At 53.0% G+C, this 18003-nt stretch overlaps 1 protein-coding gene across 3 annotated transcripts in view; it reads right to left on the bottom strand.

The window, feature by feature from the left end:
- Positions 1 to 18003, bottom strand: part of RFX2 (regulatory factor X2) — a 78127-nt gene that overhangs the window by 10472 nt on the left and 49652 nt on the right. For 2 of the 3 annotated variants that reach the window (XM_045831132.1, XM_045831134.1), the window contains 8 exons: positions 13079 to 13153; positions 7279 to 7460; positions 6279 to 6398; positions 3827 to 3942; positions 2707 to 2825; positions 2198 to 2310; positions 1682 to 1836; positions 57 to 154 (listed from right to left, as the gene is read on the bottom strand). In XM_045831132.1, coding sequence (XP_045687088.1) covers positions 57 to 154; positions 1682 to 1836; positions 2198 to 2310; positions 2707 to 2825; positions 3827 to 3942; positions 6279 to 6398; positions 7279 to 7460; positions 13079 to 13153 — 978 coding nt within the window. The remainder of the gene's footprint in view (positions 1 to 56; positions 155 to 1681; positions 1837 to 2197; positions 2311 to 2706; positions 2826 to 3826; positions 3943 to 6278; positions 6399 to 7278; positions 7461 to 13078; positions 13154 to 18003) is intronic. The other variant, XM_045831133.1, reaches the window with a different exon arrangement.

Raw genomic sequence — 18003 nt, 5'->3', positions numbered from 1 at the left:
TCTGCTTCTGGCCAGCGGTGTGGTCTGAAGGCCTAGCCCCCAACCCCAGGAGTTACCTTGGTCTGGACGACCTGCTGTGGGAAGTCTCGCATGGCGTTCGTCAGCCAGCCTTCCAGGCTCTTGGCGAAGTTGCGAATGGCCTGTGTCAAGGTGCCTGGGGAGTCGAACCACAGTGTTAAAGGAAAGAAAAGCAGAGTCTCACCCAGCAGGATCAGCAATGAGTGTAAGACATGCAAACGTAATGAAAGCTCCCACCCAACGAGGGAACAGGAGAACAAAGGAGCAGCACAGGCCCGGGCAACCTGGGGAGACACACAGTGAGGGGCCGGGGTGGGAGTCAGGGCCCGCAGGACTGTTCGTCTCTGCACTGGGGGTTCGCACCCAGGGCGACCCTGCCCCGTGGGGACACTGGGTGATATCTGGGACATCTGGTTGTCACGACTGGGATGCTCTTGGCATCGAGTGGGTGGGGGTGGGGATGCTGCCCAGCACCCTGCAGTGCCCAGGATGGCCCCACAGAGAGTGACCTAGCCCCAGTGTCAGCAGTGCTGAGACTGAGAAACTCTAATACACATGCATGTAAATATATTCCAGCAAGTTCTAAGCATATTTTAAGATGGCTTACAATAGGAAACAAATAATAAGACTCTTTAGAAAAAAGAAAAAAAGTCCCCCAGATGTAAAAGTAAAGCTACCCAAACTCAAACCTTAACACAGACACACAGTTGCACATGACACTTAACAGCTGTCGGGCAGGCAAGGCCGCAGGGCAAACGCAATCGTTTTGCTGCTTCCCGTTTTTGGGCACAAATGCAGCAGCTAGTTCGTTAAGAAAGACTGAGGTTTTCCGAGCACTGAGACAAAATGTGCACAGGTCACCTGCCAAGTGTGACCGGTGGCACCCCCCTGAGTAGCTGATTAAGAAGAGAAAGGCCTCAGTACCCAGCCTGCTGGCCCATCCCTTGGGACAGTGCTTCCACCTGCAGGATGCCAGGAGCTCACAGGAGAGCCTGAAGTTGGGCTGGCACAACAGGTGCCCCCTGGTGGTGGGTTTTCTCACCACCACCAATGGCCTGGCAGCCAGGTCCTAGTGGTCCTGGGAAGGTCCCCCCAGCACATGTCAGCCCCAAGGGGTGTAGCCATCAAGGCCCATGATTTCATTTTTTTCGCCTTTCCTTAATTAAGGATGCTGGAATCTGGAGAAAATACTATAGAGTCCACCTTTTGGTGCTAAAGAGCCACAGGGTTGGGAGGAAGCTGGACTCAGTCTCAGATCAGCATGGGTGAAGTAGGTTAAAACCAGATTCAGACCATCCATGGGGCTTTTAGCAAATGCAGAGCCTAGAGGGGTAGAGACGTGCTGTGACTTTGGCCCCACCCTCTAGGATTCCTTTGGGACATCAGAGTTCCAGGACTCCACAGCACTGGGCAGCAGCTCAAAGCCCCAAGCCCAGCCAGGCCCAAGTGGGCAGCCCTCACCGGAGCAGGTGGGCCCTCCCGCCTTCTCTCCCTGGGTCAGTGACAAGGAAAGCAGGCAGGCAAGGGCGAGCATCTTCCAGGGGTGACTGAGCTGCTGCTCTCCCCGGACACTCGGTGTCCCAAGTCCGAGCTGGACCTGACAAGGTGGCTGCAGGGGTGCAGGGGCAGGAGGGAGGGGCGGCAGGGGCGGCGAGCTGCTTACTGGGCACCGGCCGCAGCACGTCGGGGATGAGGACCTCCACCAGGGCCTGGTAGAGGATGTGGTCACAGCTCCTCATCCACTTAAGGATGGGGTCACATTTACACAGAGACACCAGCTTGTCCTTCGGGAGGATGACGGCTTTGGGGTCCTCGTCACTGTGGGGAAATGGGGGGGACCAGGTGAGCCGCAGCTGAAAGACCACGGGAGGCCTGTGCCCACCCTGGCTTATATCTCCATGGGGGTCTTGCTGTCCCTTCCCCCCACCTGTGGCTGAGGTAATGATGTGTCCCACTGTGGCTACAGCTGAGGTGACTTCCCTTTGGGATGGCACATGGTCACCAATAAAATCACTCACTTGAAACAAGTGAATGGGCAACGCAAATTACAAACCAATTGTCAGAAGGTCACAAAGAAAACATAGTTGGGAGGAGTGCCAGTTCTTGGGGCGTTTGCCCATTTGTCTGTGGGTCACAGTGTGGGTGTCATGAGGCCTGTCTGGGGGACAAGGACAGACACCTGGCTGGTAGAGAGGCAGGGCTGTCGCTGGAGGAGGCTTTAGAATTCCAGAAGGAAAGCCACAGCTTCTCGATGTAGTGGAACTGGAGGTTCATCACGACATCCAAAGTTGCCTGGAAATAAAAGCGTCTGGATATACACGCGAATGTGCACGTTCAAAAGGTGTGGGTCACCCGTCATACGGACGTTCCCGGGGAGGGGCCGTGATGCAGGCTGCGGGGAAGGTGGGGGGGTCTTTTGAAATCCAGAGAGGGACCACAGAGGAGATGGAAATGGACAGAGGGGCACCGTCCAGGAGGCAGAGATTCTATCTGCTCCATGGCTGGAGGGAGCAGCAGTGCACTCCTGGGCTCTCTGTGTTGTCAGGGACACTGGGGATGCCCTCGAGTTTGGTGGTTCTGAGGAGGCACGCCAGGCTCTGCACCAGGCCTTGGGGGCACCGAGGCTCCCACTGGATCCCACAGACCAGTTGTGGGCTCTTCCTAGGGCCACCTGCAGGGGGCGGTCACCTCGCAGTGCTGCCGGTAGGCCAGCTGTAGGGCCTTGACGTCCTGCAGTGTGATGCTGTCCTGAAGCAAGAGGCCGCCCAGGTCAGGTGCTGGGAACTCTGGGAAGACATGGGAGACATCTGGGGGGGAGAAACAAAACCATCAGTAGACCCGCAGAAGGTCCACATGCAGAGGCTGGGCTGGGAGGCCCGTGTGCTGGGGACGCTGTCTGGACATGCTGGTGACTACTTGACAACCTTGGGCAGCGTCCTGGCTCCCTGGGCAGTCACACAGCCTTTGAAAGCTTCAGTTTCTCAGGTACAGAATGGGGACAGCATCCTCACCTCCCAGGCACATGAAATATGTCCCCACAGACAAGCATTGAGCCAGGGCCCAGGACACAGCGAGTACTCGTTTCACCCTGGCATGGGGCCAGCCCAGGCAGTGCATCTGGGGACAAGGCTGGTCCCATGGTGACCTTCCCAGCCTGATGACCTCTCCAGAAGACCCAGTACAGGCGAGTCCTGTTCAGGCTCGAAGAATACACTAAAAGCAGACCCAGGCCACTGACGTCTAAGTGGGGGCATGCTTATGATGCCGGTCCCAGCAGCCCTTCCTAGATGTGCCTGGGCGGGTGGCAGGCTCCGAGTCAGGATGCAGTCCCAAGAAAGTGGTGGCAGGGGGACTGTGGCTCCCAGGGAAGAGGGCCAGGCAGCCCTGTGTGAGGGCACCTGGAGGGAAAAACTCCGTGTTAGGGGTCCCAGGGGTCCTGAGCACCCCAGTAAGTGGGGAAGAGCGCCCAGGAGGGTGGATGGATCCTGCTGCCGTCCTGAGCCGACAGGTGTTAAATCCGGGCATCTGGTCTTCCCTCTGACGGGGATTTCATTCTGTTTACTTAATTTGTGATGGTCGCTTTATACATTAATTTTGGGGGCATATGCTTACTGTTTAAAACCTCAGGGATGCCACAAGAGAGGTTTATCTAAAATTGTCTGTGTAACTGAAGAGGTGTCACACAAGAAAACTGTTTGGTGCACCCCTCTAGGTGCTGCTGGTGATGAAACCCAGGAGCGCCCGGAAGCGCCAAGGAGAGCGGGGGTCTCGCAGCAGGCCCTGCGCCCAGGGTGCTGCCGCCGCTCACCGATGTACTGCTGGTGGTGCTGGCTCTGCGCGGCCGCGGCCTGCTCCGGCGTGCTGTGCAGGCTGTTGTGCGAGCCACTGTCCCCAAGGCTGTCTGACTTCTGGGCTGGCCGGTACCTGGGTAGGGGACACACGTGCCACCGTGAGGCCCCAGCAGCACTGCCCAGAAGGGGCCCGAGGATCAAAGGGCTGAACCGGATGCAGTTTAGTGTGTGTGTAACTTTAAAATATTGTGGTCAAATACACATAAATAAAATGTATCATCATAATCATTTCTAAGTGTACATATAGTTCAATGAAGTACATTCATATTGTTACACAACAATTATCACCATCCATCTCTAGAACTTTCTCATCTTGGCACACTGAACCTCTGTCCTCACTGAATCCTCCCCGCTGACTCCCCCCGCTCCCCCAACCCCTGACCCCCACCATCTACTCCCTGTCTTTACAGATCTGACTCCTTCAGGGACCTCCTGGGAGTGGGATCACAAGGTATTTGTCCTTCTGTGTCTGGCTTCTCTCACTGAGCATAATGTCCTCCAGGCTCATCCCCATTGTCACATGTCTCAAGATGTCCTTCCTCTTTATAGCTGAATCCTGTTCCAAAATGCATACCACACTTCGTCTATCTGCCCATCTGCTGTTGGATGCGCGGGTGGCTTGTATGTGTGTGTCTGTACATGTACACAGTATTCTGCTGCCTCGCTCTTGGAAGACAAGTTAACTCCACGTACAGAATTTCAAACATCTTACTATTGTACTGTCTCAAAGGAAGTTCTGACTTTCCTTTTGCCTGGAGACAGGGAGCAGTGGGCACTGCCCGTGTGGCAGCAAACGGAGAAGCACGAGCAGAGAAGGACTCCCCGGGCAACTTGCCCCTCTCAGCCCAGAGGGGCGCTGGGAGGTGGTGTGCATGGCAGAAAGCGGGGGCAGGGGTCCTGGCCTGAGTTGGGCGTGCCGCTGTGGGAGGGGCCGTCTCACTGTGAAGACAAAGCAGTGCCACTCAGATGGCCGTGGGCCACCTTCCTCAGGGCAGTTCCACGTGTTGCCATAAAACGCGTGCAGCTGCTCCCAAAATAACAGACATGCTGCCTGGCGTCTGTGGGGCCGACACCACGTCTGCGCACGGACGAGTCAGGGCAGACCGTTCACTCTGTTCTGATGAGCTGGCTCCTGGAGGCTCTTTTCTGGGACCTCTGACCCCCGGGACTGGCCATGGGATGGGGAGTCCCTGGGGCACTGTAGAGCTGCTGGCGCGGGACTGAGAGCCTCACAGTCTGGCAGCGGCATGGAGGGGCCGTGGGGGTAAAGGACCTGCTGGCACAGTCCGGGCTCTGGAGAGGGGGCTGGGGGGCCTGAAGGCTGCCAGGGAGGCGATACTCGAGTGGGAGCCTGAATTGAGGCAGATGTTAGCTGTGGGGGGCCACCAACGCTGCCACTTGTTTGCAAGTTCACGATTCAGTGCCCATAAATAAAGTTTTATTGGCACACAGCCACGCCCACTCACTTATGACTCATCCGAGGTGGCTCTCACACACAACAGCAGATTTGTTTTCTGACCCTCTATAGAAATGTTAGCTGACCCCTGCCTTAAAAGAGGGGTAGAGAGAACATCCCAGAAAGTGACCAGGCCTTTCCAGCCATCAGATCTAAACGTCAGCAAGAAAGCAGCAACTTAAGTCTACGGGCTTCTTTCTCCTGGCTCCCTGGGCCATTTTCTGTGTTCTCTCTCTCTCCTTCTCTCCCCCCCGCCCTCCGGTAGTTGGAAAATTAAAGATCTGTGGTTCCAACTTTTTGACATCTGGAAGAGAAAAGACTATGAATCAGGGTTGCCAGGGGCTGAGGGAGGGAGGGGTGGACAGGCAGGCACAGAGGACTTCTAGGGCAGTGACACTACTCTGTGCGACACCGTGAGGGTGGTGAACACGTGTTGTTATACATCTGCCCGACCCACAGAGCGCCCCACACCAGGATGAACGCCCCTGCAGAGGACGGACTGGGGTGATCTCGGAGCGTCAGTGCGGGGCTGCCGGGCAGCAGGAGCGCACCGCTCCGGAGGGGGACAGGATGGTGGGCAGGCTGTGCATGTGCGGGACAGGGGCGTATGGGAAATCTCTGCACCTTTCAGCCAATTTTGCTGTGACCTAAAACTGCTCTAAAAAATAATGCTTATTTTTTTTAAAGACAACGCTCTGGAATTTCTGTTAGCCAGTGAGGTTGTACGCGTAGCCCCGAGTCCTGCTGGCCTCTGCACTGGAGGTGAACGTCTGGGCCCTCCCAGGACACTGGAGACTGAGGTTATTGCAAGGTTCTCTTCTCCACCGTAGGGCAGGAGTCCCCTTATACAAATGCACAGTGTGTAATGTTTGAGAAACTCCCTCCCTGTGTCTCCCTAGAAAAATCCACGCCCTGCCCCTTCCTGCAGGCCGGCCTCTGCCTGGGTCACCCACCTCGGTTTCTGATGCACGGGCTGCTGCCGCATGGCCATGTATTGGGTATCCTCCTGCAGCCGGTTCAGGGGTGAGTCTGGCTTCAGACGGATCCCATAGTAATGGTACTTGGAGTTGCCCCTAGAAACCAAACATCCGGGCTCAGCTCTCCCTGTGGATGTCCTGAAGGACAGGTGGTGCTCTGCCTCGGCAGCCGCACTTCAGGCCTTCCGGCCCAGTGTTGCCTGGACCGCGTGGGGAATGCTCACTCTGCACACCACTCCCCCCTCAGGCAGGTTCCCCTCATGCACTGTTGTGTGATAAAGGCTCCGTGAAGTCCCGCAGCCAGAAAACCCATTCTGTGTCTGCATTCTATGAAGGTATCATCTGTCTGTCAAGGGTGAGGGGTGGCAGAGGACAAGAGAAGGCCCTGCCACTCATCCTCTTGTCCAGGATGCCGGCTTCTGGGAGCGTGCCAATGAGCCCCACTGGCCCTGTCTGCGCGACCTCACTGAGGGCAGATGCCGAGCCGCCTCGGACCATGGCTGCATGAGCTCTGGGCCTCGCACTTTAAGTACAGTGTGGCCACCTTTGGTTTGTTTGTTTTAGTGGGAGGGGTGTTCACGTTACTTGCTGGTTAAGTTTATGACACGTGAGGTTCCCTGGCTGCTGCAGGCCAAGGGCAGGCCGCAGCAACAAGCATCAAGAAGTAGTAAATCCAGCTCTGTTAGATAATCCAGAGGCAGCCTTTAAAAACCTGTTATTATGAAAAATTTCACGCAAAGAGAGGGAGCTGAGGTGGACCCTCATGTCTCGTCCCCCGGAGGGAACGGGAACACAGCCCACCCCGGCCCTGGTCAGGCACTGCTGCCGCTGACCCGGGGCAGCTCCGCGTCCACCCGGAGCCGTGCCCGTTGGGATCCGCAGGCAGAGGAGGCAGCTCCACGTTCTTCAAAAGCTGGACTTCCGTATAAAGAAAGAGGAAGGATGGGTGGGCACGGGGGAGGTTGGGTGGTCCCACCTGGTGCCCAGCCGCCGCGTCCGCAGGCCCATAAACACAGAGCGAATCAGTTTCCCGAAGGAGGCGGCGTTCACAGGGTCCAGCTTGTGCTCCTGGCAGTGCCGGAGGTAATGGTTGTACAGGGAGCTTCGGGGCAGGCTGACGCCTTCGGCGGTTTCGTAATTATCCAACAGCCACTGGAGCTGGGGAAACAAAGACACGTTTCTGGTTGTCAAAGTCCTCCAAATACCAAAACGCTAAGGTGGACTTGTTAAGAGAATAACATGTTTCCCCTCCACTTAACATGATGGGGAAATTCATGGCCACTGCCATGGATTTGCGTTCAGGAGATTCTGGGCACATTACTGAGCAGCTTTCTTTGACCTGCTTTTGCCTTCCTGCCGTTTCCGCCCAGTCTGCAGGCTCTTTGAACTTCATTGAGGAAAATGTGTGTGAATGGAGACCTCGTAGAAGTGGTCCTCGTCATCGTTTAAATGCGTGCATGCCCTGTACCTGCTCCACCACCAAATGTCTCCAAACCTTTGGGAATGGAGGTCTGTGCTGATGACGAGAAAGAGGCAGAGACAAGAGAATTCGGGGGCCTGGGAGCACCACGCCCCACACCGGCCGTGGTTGCCAGTGGATTTCTATCTCCTGCAGGCCCAGGCCCGGTGGGGCATGGATGGAAACGGAGTAAGACACCTAGGAGGCACAGGGGCCAGGTGCTGTGTTTAGGCTGCAGCTGAAACTGCTGCCCCCCAGAGGTGGAAGGGCAAGAGCTGTCCTGGGAGAGAGCTGAGCCCCCACGGAGGGTGAGAGGCCTGCCTGGGAGCCCCAAGCACAGCGCCCCCAGAGCTGCAGTTTGGTTCCGGCTTCCGCTCTGTTGTGTGAGCACAAAAGGCCTGTGTGCAGGCTTTTGCGATAGGTGGGAGCCACGTGCCCAGGAAGCAGCCTGAGGCGGGATCCTGTGAAGGATCCAGCACCACTAGGCATGGTGGAGGTGCAGGACGAAGATGGGGGACAGGTCAAAGATCCAGGTGAAGGGGCTCCTGGGGACCTGGCAGAGCAGAGGGCCTATTTAATAGAAAGACAGGCACTGGGCATCAGGAAGGGCTAGGCGGAGGGCTCTCTTTTCCGGGGGGAGGGGTCCAAGTGCTGGGCTGGTGCTGGAGGGCCATTTATGTAGACCTGGCATCCAGGAGACACCACAGGGTCTCCGGGGGTAAGGGACACCCAGGAGGGCTGGGGAGGAAGAGTGCTGTCAGGCCTGATATGGGGGGAAGCAGGAGAGGTCCCCTCCCCATACATTGCAGTGAGGTCTCAGCCACGAAGCCCTCCTCACTAGGGGGCTGGGCACAGCTCTGGCTTATCCTGGGGGTCAGGTTTAAACCAGGGCCACCCCACCCTCGGGTCACTAAAGCCTCCCTCAGTTCTTTGTCCCGTGTTCCCGAGTGCGTCTGTGCGTGGCCCTGAGGTGTGCTCCTCCCCTGGGTTGCGCGTCCATGTGACTGGTAAGTGGCTGTCCACTCTGTCCAGGTCAGGTGTCGTGCGTTTGGCTGTTCCTGCAACCCTAGGGGTTAGGGCGGGACTGCTCTCACCAACAGGGTGAAGGAGAGGCTGTGACAACAGGCAGACAGGAAGGAGGGTGCAAAGCGACAGTGCGGGAGGGTGGCAGCTGTCAAGAGCAGAGGGCCCTTGGCAAAGCCTCTGAGGCATGAGGTGGGCTCAAGGTCATAGAAATAAGACAGGGCCCTGCAGTGAGACTCATCTTCTCCAGGTGTCCCTTTGGGAGGAGAACAAATGGTTTACTTTCCACCAGCCATTCGGGCCTTGCATTTTCAACCTTCCCTTGAATGTGCATTCTCTGACGTGGGTGGCACAGCGCCTCCCTTCGCCCCCAGAACTCTGCCCTGGCCCAGGGCTCGGAGCCTTAGGAGCCTTAGGGGCCATATCCGTGGTCCTCCCTTGCTCCTCATCTCTCTGTCCATGTTTGCACCCCAGGATCTTAAAGATGCCTCAAGAAATACCAACCAGAGGAGACAAGGTCCCAAGGAGCAAATGGGACCCCAGCATGTGGGCGCAGAAGGTGGGGGCTTTTCCTCTCTGCTCTGAAGGCTGAGGGGTCCAGGAGCCCAACACTTCAGAGCTGACTGAGCTGGCTGGCGGGTGGGACAGGGGCCACGCAGTGACTCTGGTCCCAGCTCGGGGCTGAGGCAGACCGTGCGTTTGCGGTGGGAAGGGGCCCTGCTCTCGGGGTCCTATGAGATGAAGGCCAGCACCTGGTCCACCGCTCAGTGTGACTGGCTCGGGTGTGAGGAGAAAGACCTGGGAAACAGGATGCCTCCCCGCATCCCCAAGTTATTTAAACTAAAAGGAGACTTCCCTGTTTGGGTGGTTCTGTTGAGCTGATGGCAAGGGCCTCCCTAAACTAAGGACGCCTGGTTATCTCCCCAGGAGACGTGACTACAGAGAGAACTGACACCCCAGCCGCCTCCAGAAGAAGAGCTGGTCACACTTCCTCTCTCTTTGGCACTGACAAGTCAGCAGGAAGGAAAACCGATTTGAGTGGCAAATGAGTAAAGACGGGAAGAAGCGGAGGCAGGGGCCGCCGGGGAAGTGTTTCAGGCCCAGGGCCCACTGGTTCCAAGGCCCCGAGGCAGCCGCACCTGCAGCAGCAGGAACAGGAGGAAGCCTGTGTGGAGCTGGGGGTGGGCCCCGGGCAGGCGCCTGGAGGAAAACAGTCCGTTTGGTCAGTGGTTAGCATGGGGCTGGCAGGGCGGTGAGGGTGGGTCGGGAATACTGAACGAACAGTGGTCCCGCCAAGACTACTGCCAGGCATTTGCCACAAAGACTCGAGCAACTTCTGGAGAAGGGACCCATCCCAGGAAGCTGCTGCTCCAGCCGATCCCCAGCGTAGTCCGCAGGCAACCACTTGGTCAGTGCACCAGCCTGCAGCCGGCCACCAGCTAAAGGCTAACGGATCTTTGACAATTTGTGTTTCTTGATTAAAAAGTCATATAGTTTGAATATAATTAATTTAAAATCAGGGTTTGGAAATAAGAGTTCATTTTAGTAGACAGTGGCCAACTCCCTGTGACAGTGACCTGGTGAATGTGCTGTGGGGTCCCTGAGTCAGCAGGCATCAGGTGGGGGTGCTTCCTGGGCCAGGATCTGGGGGACGGTGGGGCAGAGGCTCTGGGAGGGGCCGGGCACCTTGGGGACTGTGACCGAGGCTCCCCAGGCTGGGCACGGCAGTAGGGAGGTCATAGTGCCTGCCACCCCCGTGGCTGGAGGTGTTTTCATCCCCAGCACCATCTGTCACCTCCTTCCTCTGAAACAGCTATCCCTTATTTTCATGCCACCAAATCACAGCCCCCTCCCCCCCCCCGCCCCAGTTCACAGTGAGCTCACTTGAGGCTGCAGGGTGTCCCCGTCAGGCAGCAAGGTCCTTCCTTGCAGACCCCTGGGACTGAGCCCCCACGGGCAGCATGTGAAGCCCTGACATCAACTGGGTCTCAAAGGTGCTGTCCAGCCTTCCCAGGCTCTAGGCATCGCCACCTGCGCCCATCCAAGACAGCACGCAGGGAGGGAACCAAGCTCCGCAGAAGACAGGAGCGGTTCCAGAGGCAAGCCCCTGCGCTGGCTGCCAGGGCAGACTTGGTGTGCCTGCGCCGGTTTTCTCACACCTGCCTTTCTCACACCTGCCGAGCCCCTGCCGCACCATCGAGGCTCCCTGCAGTGAGTGCCCATTCCCACAGTCCCCATGCCCAGAGTGGGGGGAGGAGGGCACTGTGACTGGGCCCGCCCCCCAGCCAGGCTCATCTGCTCCCGAATTGGGCTGGCAAAGGATTGGGAACATGGCCTGCATCGCCCAGACCTCAAGCAATCCCAGCTGTAGGCCGCTGTGGTGACAACTGTCATGAGCGAGTGTGGAGAGCTGGCCAGAGGACAGGCTCAGCCAGCTGAGACCAAGATAGGTGTCAGCAGGACACGCTGCTCATCTGCAAGGTAGGTCATACTCCCCTCTCCCCTTCCTCTCGTTCTCGCATCTGCAAGGACAGTGCCAGGGAGATTCCACCCAGGGTGTATGTTCAACTCTTTGGAAAGATCTTCTGTCTATTCCCTTTGAACCCAAATCACCAAGCCCTGGCTCTTGCTCCTCACAGCTCCTGATGGAAGGAGACTCAACCACAGATCGCCAGGCAGAAAATGGACGCGGGAATTTTCCTGCTGGGAGAGTCAGCTCCAGAGTGTAAACCAGCTGGAAGCACGCAGGAAGTCTGCCTCGCAAAAGACCAAGGTTAGCAAGCCAGGAGCAGCCCTGCAGCCGGAGCAGCAGCTCATGCGATCCCCCAGAGGCATTTTCAATTCCCCACCGACTGGACTCGAAAGCTGCCTGCCTGGGGGTTGCGCCCCCATCCCACCTGACAGAGCACCTCAAAGGCTGGGATGTGGCCATGGGTGCCTGCTCGGCAACAGCTCAGGGAGTGCCTGTCCCCACTGAACAGAGACTGTCCTCATTGGACAGACTGTCTTTCTGCAGACTTTTCCACACGGTGCACTCTGAGCTTTTTTAGACAGGGTTGGTGGGTGGGAGGTGTCCTTCCCACCAAGCACTCACTGAAGATTGTCCCTCCCCAGTTGTGCCCACAGGGTGACATTGTCTAGCAGAGAAAGACAACAGAGTGGCCAAAATCCACGGGGGGGGGGGGGGGCGGGGCAGGGCACTTGGGAGAGGCCTGTGGTCTTTTGTGTTTTTCCTTTGAGACATCAGGTGTGAGGCTGCTCTTCCTCCTAGTGACCAGCCTCTGAGGCCGAGGAGTGCAGACCCTCGCCACGCTTGCCTGGTGTGGCTGCCACGCTGGGCAGACCCAGGTGCCCGGAAGTTCGGGGTGTCTCGCTGGGCTCCGCCCAGCACCACAGCCTTTGGGGAGCACCTCCCTCTGAGCGTGACATGCGGAAGTCTTCACAGGGCTACAGTTAGGGTGGTGGCCACCTTTCTCTTTGATGTTTTAATTTTCAGGAGAATTAAAGAGATTAGAGGTCACATCCCAACCTGGTGCTTGAGAAGCATGTTCTGAGTTCAGTGGCCCACCCCCACCCCTCTACTTTCAAGTTTCTGGTTACCTGTAAAGTTGATTGAGCGCATTTGGAAGAGTGGGAGGGACGGGGACAAGTGTGAGGAGACCAGAGTTTTCCTTCTTAACTGTCCCAGGAAACAGAGACTCTTAGCTGGTCACCTCTTCCAGTGCCATCATGCCCCATGAAGCTTCCCAGGGACAAAGACGTCTGCCCCCTCGGGGCACAGGACCCGGGATCATGATTTTCCCCGGGACGCAAGAGAAGAAGATCGTACAAAGCACCAACCAGTAGGAATGAGTTGCTTTGCATTTTTCTCAAATTACCTTTTTTTTTTGCTTTCAAAGAGCTGATCACAGGAAACGTAGCTAAGAAACTGTATGGCATCTGCAGTCCTGTGTCATCCTTGGTTATTGTTGCTCATTTTAGTGTAAACTGTTTTTTGTAATGCTTGTGATGTGCCAGGCACTGCTAGCGGCGTGTCACGTGCACTAAATAAGCTAATCCCCACAGCACGCCCCCGAAGAGATAGGTGCGCCGACCAGCTACCTGTAGAAGTGAAGAACCTGCCTCCGCCCCGCCTGCACTGCAGAGGGATACTTTGGATGCATGTGGAACTCTAGGCTGGCTTTTCTCCCCCCTTCAACACAAAAAAGGTGTCACTTCAGAGACTGCGCTTGTTTTGGAAATGCCCACGCAGGTCCGCGCACAGTGGGGCAGACCGCCAGGGACACACACTTACATGGCTGTTGAGTAAACCGCTTTTGTGTGATGTGATCCCTTCGCTTTTTTGGAGGTTTTCAATCGCCATTTCAAGCTAAAGAAAATGTGTGCAGAAACAAAACAAAACAAAATGGGAAAAAAAAGGGAAATCAGATGGTTAGCATCAGCCAAGATTGGTTTTTATTAATATCCAAATAATGATTCAAGCTCCTACAAAATAAAGAAACAAGGCTTGAGGCAGGCAGGAGAGATGGGTTAAGTCGGGAGCGGAAGCTACAGCCGGGGTGTTACTCTGTTACATGCAGAGGGCCCAGGAGCCCTGGAGCACGAGCAGCGGGTGAGGTTATGAAGTGGACATCGGCTACGAGGTAGAACACAGCGCATGCACAACGTGAACTCCTAGTTGTTGCGTAAGTTCAAGTGGAAGCAGAGCCAGCAGAATAACTGCCAGCTGCTCCCCACACATGTCATCTGTTGCTGGGGAGAATCAGGTGACCAACAGAGCCCAAGGGCAGTTGGTGGCACTGATGTCTTGGCCAGCCTGTCTTGTCACAAACCCAGGATCTCTCTCCTGGATGATTTGGGGAAATACCAACAAGGCCAAAGACCCAGGTCCTGCCATCAGTGGCATAGGACCCTGGGTCACTGGACACGTCACAGAGATAAGCTCCTGAATGTTTATGAAGCATGAGCTGTGCAAAGAGGGCTATACGGCAATGAGAATGGTTATACACAGGGGAAAGTCACGTGGAGCTATCAGGGAGGCATTCTTGGGGGAAGGGGCTTCTCAGTTGGGTTCTAAGGACCTCTTGGAGGCGAGGAGCCGAGGTGGTACCACAGGTCTAAGCAAAGGCTGAAACACTCAACTGTGTGTGACTACTGCATTTGTACATGCTGAATTTGACCTTGACTTATATATGGAAAATGAAAATGTAAACTCTGCTGTGGCCCACCACATAGGCAGAGAACTGCAACGTAAGGAAATGAACCTAAAATATACTCTGTCTGTCCTCAAATACCAGGAAAAGCAAAGATTTTAGTAACAGTTCCACAAAAAGCAGGTTGAACATGCAGTCCAGAAAGTGCAGCTGGACTGGTTTGGGACTGAGGCGGTTACTGCCTGCCCCACCACACTTGGCCACTGTTGTTTGCGTCCACTCCCGCCACTTCTGCTCCACATTGTGTGGGAGGTCCTGGCCAGGGCAATCATACAACGATAACAGATAAAAGGCACCCAAATAAGAAAGGAAGAAATGAAACTATCTCAATTTGCAAAAACCACAATCTTAAAGATAAAAAATCTTAAAGGATCCACAAAAAAGAACTGGCACTCACAAGTGAATTCACAACGGTTGTAGAATACGAGGTCAACATATAAAAATCAGTTACATTTCTAAGCAATGAACAATGTGACAAGGAAATTAAGAAAACTATTTCATTTACAATAGCATGAAAGAGAATAAATATTTAGGAATAAATTTAACCAAAGAGGTGAAATACTTGTACAATGAAAACTATAAAACACTGTTGAAAGAAACTAAAGATGACCAAACCGCTCCCCCAACCTGCCCCACCCCTAAGAGATATCCTGCGTCCAGGGATTGAAAGACTTAATACTGTTAACACGGCAATACTCTCAAAATTCATCCTGAGAATCAATGAAATCCCTACCGAAGTTCTTTATTAAACTTCCAACAGCTTTTCAGAAAGAGAAAATTGATCCTAAAGCTTATACGGCATTGTAAGGGACCCCAAATAGCCAATACAACCTTGAAAACTAAGAACGAAGTTGGAAGACTCATACTTCCTGATTTCCAAATAACACGAAGTTCCAGTAACCGACACGGTGCAGTACTATGCAAAGTACTGCAGATCAATGGGATAGAATTGAGAATCTAGAAATAATCCCATACATCTATGGTCAATTGATTTTTAAAAAATATTTTATTTATTTATTTTTTGAGAGTGGGGAAGGGAGAGAGAAAGAGAGGGAGAGAAACACTGATCAGTTGTCTCTTGCTCACCCTCATCCAGGGACCTGGCCCTGCAACCCAGGCATGTGCCCTGGTCAGGATCGAACCAGTGACCTTTTGGTTTGTGGGACGACGCCCAACCCACTGAGCCACACCAGTCAGTTCTATGGTCAATTGATTTTTGACAAGGGTGTCAAGACTATTCAATGGAGAAAGAATAAACTTTACAACAAATGGTGCTGGGATAATTGCACAGCCACTTGCAAAAGAATGAGGCTGGAACCTTACTTATACCATATACAAAGTCAGTTCAAAATGGATCAAAGAATTAAATGAAAAAGGTAAAACCACAAAATTCCTAGAAGAAAAAATCAGGTAATCATGTAAAATAAGGTTATCTTAAAAAAAAACATCTTATGTATTTATTTATTTAAAAGATTTTTTAAAAAATAAGTTCTTTTTAGGAAGAGGGGAAGAGAGGGAGAGAAACATCAATAAGTTGCTTCTCACACACCTCTAACTGGTGACCTGGCCCACAGCACAGGCATGTGCCTTGACTGGGAATCAAACCAGTGACCTTTTGGTTCACAGGCTAGTGCTCAATCCCCTGAGCCATACCAGCCAGGGCCAAGGTTATCTTCTTGACCTTGGATTTGGCAATGGACTCTTAGATATAGCATCAAAAGCACAGACAACAAAAGATTTTTTAAAAAATGTAAAGATAAATTTGACTTCAACAAAATTAAAACCTTTTGTGCATCAAAGAGTACTACTAAGAGGGTGAAAAGACAACCCACAGAATGAGAGAACATATTAGTTAATCATACATCTGATAAGGGTCTTGTATGTAGAATATATAAAGAATTCTCACAACTCAACAACAAAATGACAGATAACCCAATTAAAAATGGCAGAGGTGTTGAACAGATGTCTCGAGTTAGCACATGGAAGGATGTTCAACATCTTGGACTGCCAAATGATGCAGCTGTTGTGACAAGCAGTGTGGCAGCTCCTCAAAAAGTTAAACATGGACCCAGTCAAACCACGTGACCCAGCAATTCCACTATTAGCTATGTAATTGAACTTAAAACTGACGCTCACACAAAAAGTTGTACACAAATGTTCATAGCAGCGCTATTCATAACACCAAAAAAGTGGAAGAACCTAAATGCCAATCGCAGATGAAAGGATAAACATGGTGTGGCCCTTCTACACCCTGGGATGTCACTCAGTGAGGAGGGGTGAGGCACTGACACGCGCTACGCCGTGGATGGACCTTGAACGCAGCCGTCGATGAGAGAAGCCAGACAGAAAGGCCACATGGTGTGTGAGTCCATTTATCTGAAACGTCCAGAACCGGCACATCTGCAGACGCAGAGGACAGACTGGGTGCCAGGGCTGGGGAGTAACGCTAACTGGTTACAGGGTTTGCTTTCAGGGAGATGGAAACATTCTAGAACTAGAGAGGGTGATGGTTACATACCATGGCGATTGTACTAAACGTCATGCAATTTTACACATTTAAGCGGTACATGTCATGGAAATGGTGAGTTTTATGTTATGCAAATGTCAACTCAATAAAAATATATAATTAATTTAAGAATCCATTTGTCATTCTTGAAATGTGAGTGACTCTTTTACTCGCATGCATGGCTTTAATATCATACACTGTTCACTAGGAAAATATTGGTAAACCGACTTTGCAGATTTTCCCAATGCTGACACACTTCCTTACACAATACCAACAAACCACACTCTATAGCATTACTACCAATCTCATTGGAAGGATACCAGTTTTTCCAAAGCCTCTCCTTTCAGCCAAGAAAGGTTGAAAATGTACTAGAAACAAACTCTGTCAGTTGTTTTCATGAGTCCACCAGGCTCACACCACTACTTTCTGAGAAAATATCTGCCACATCTCTGAGTCTGAATAATCACAATTTGTTGTTGATTCTTTCAAGCAAAAATGACGTTTCATGAACAAAGTGGCTAGTTCTGCTCACACTTGCCGCACAGGAGCTTTTCCTCAGGACGGTCACTGCACCCTGGCAGGCAGCAGCAGGGCTGTTTGTTGCACGGAACATTAAAAAGACGTGTACTCAAGGATTGAGATTTAATAACTAATTAATATTTTTTACTACTTCATTAAAGACATTCCTAAGTAAAACTGCTCTTTGGTGTTTTATTTCCTTTTCTTTTTAACTGAAGGCACGATGGTGGAGGATACAGTAACCTCCAGGAGAGTCTGATGCCTCTGCCTTGATTGGTGACCACGTGTTTCAAGGGTGTTGATTTTGCATAATCGGTGCAAGTGACGACACAGGGAAAACGGCAACGGATGGCTTAGCGTTGTTACGAAAAGTTTTGACCTCGTGGAGCCCCTTAAGGAGTCCTGGGGACACCCACAGGTGTGCTGGACATATTTAAGACTGACTGCTAAAAACCATAGTGTCATGAGTAAAGAGGAAAAGAATACAAATTAAGATTTGCTATGTAAGACCATCTTCAAAAACCCATAGCTATCAACGAGGATTTAAACAAGTCCACTGATACAGAAAATTAATGTACAGTGGAACATCCCAAGGTGTTCACTATGTTTGAAAATAAAAGCATCCCTTAAACACATGAAGGCGATGAAGGTCAGGAAACACCATCAAGCCCCAGAGGCCAGAGGCCAGGCAGGGAGGTGGATTCCCAGGAGCCAGGAATGAGGGCGTAGCGCGCACTTGTGTCCAGCAGAGGGCGCTGCCGCGCCACCTCCTTGCCCGGCGTCGGGAGACCACTGCAGCACCCTAGAACAATCAACGTGACTTGAGGGAGGGATTCTTCTTGTGTAAGTACAAGTGCCTTTATTAGTCCTCTTGGTAGCTGGATAAGCTAGGGTTTAATCTTTAAATTATGCTTAAAATGAAAACTAATTTTATGCTTGACTGGCGTTTGTTATTTTAAAAGCCTCATCAAAGTGCTGCCT

This window comes from Phyllostomus hastatus, unplaced genomic scaffold (assembly GCF_019186645.2).
Source record: "Phyllostomus hastatus isolate PE091 unplaced genomic scaffold, TTU_PhHast_1.1 phas_contig_159, whole genome shotgun sequence".
Taxonomy (NCBI): domain Eukaryota; kingdom Metazoa; phylum Chordata; class Mammalia; order Chiroptera; family Phyllostomidae; genus Phyllostomus; species Phyllostomus hastatus.
Note: the sequence above shows the minus strand (reverse complement) of the source record. Positions and strands in the feature narration are given on the sequence as shown.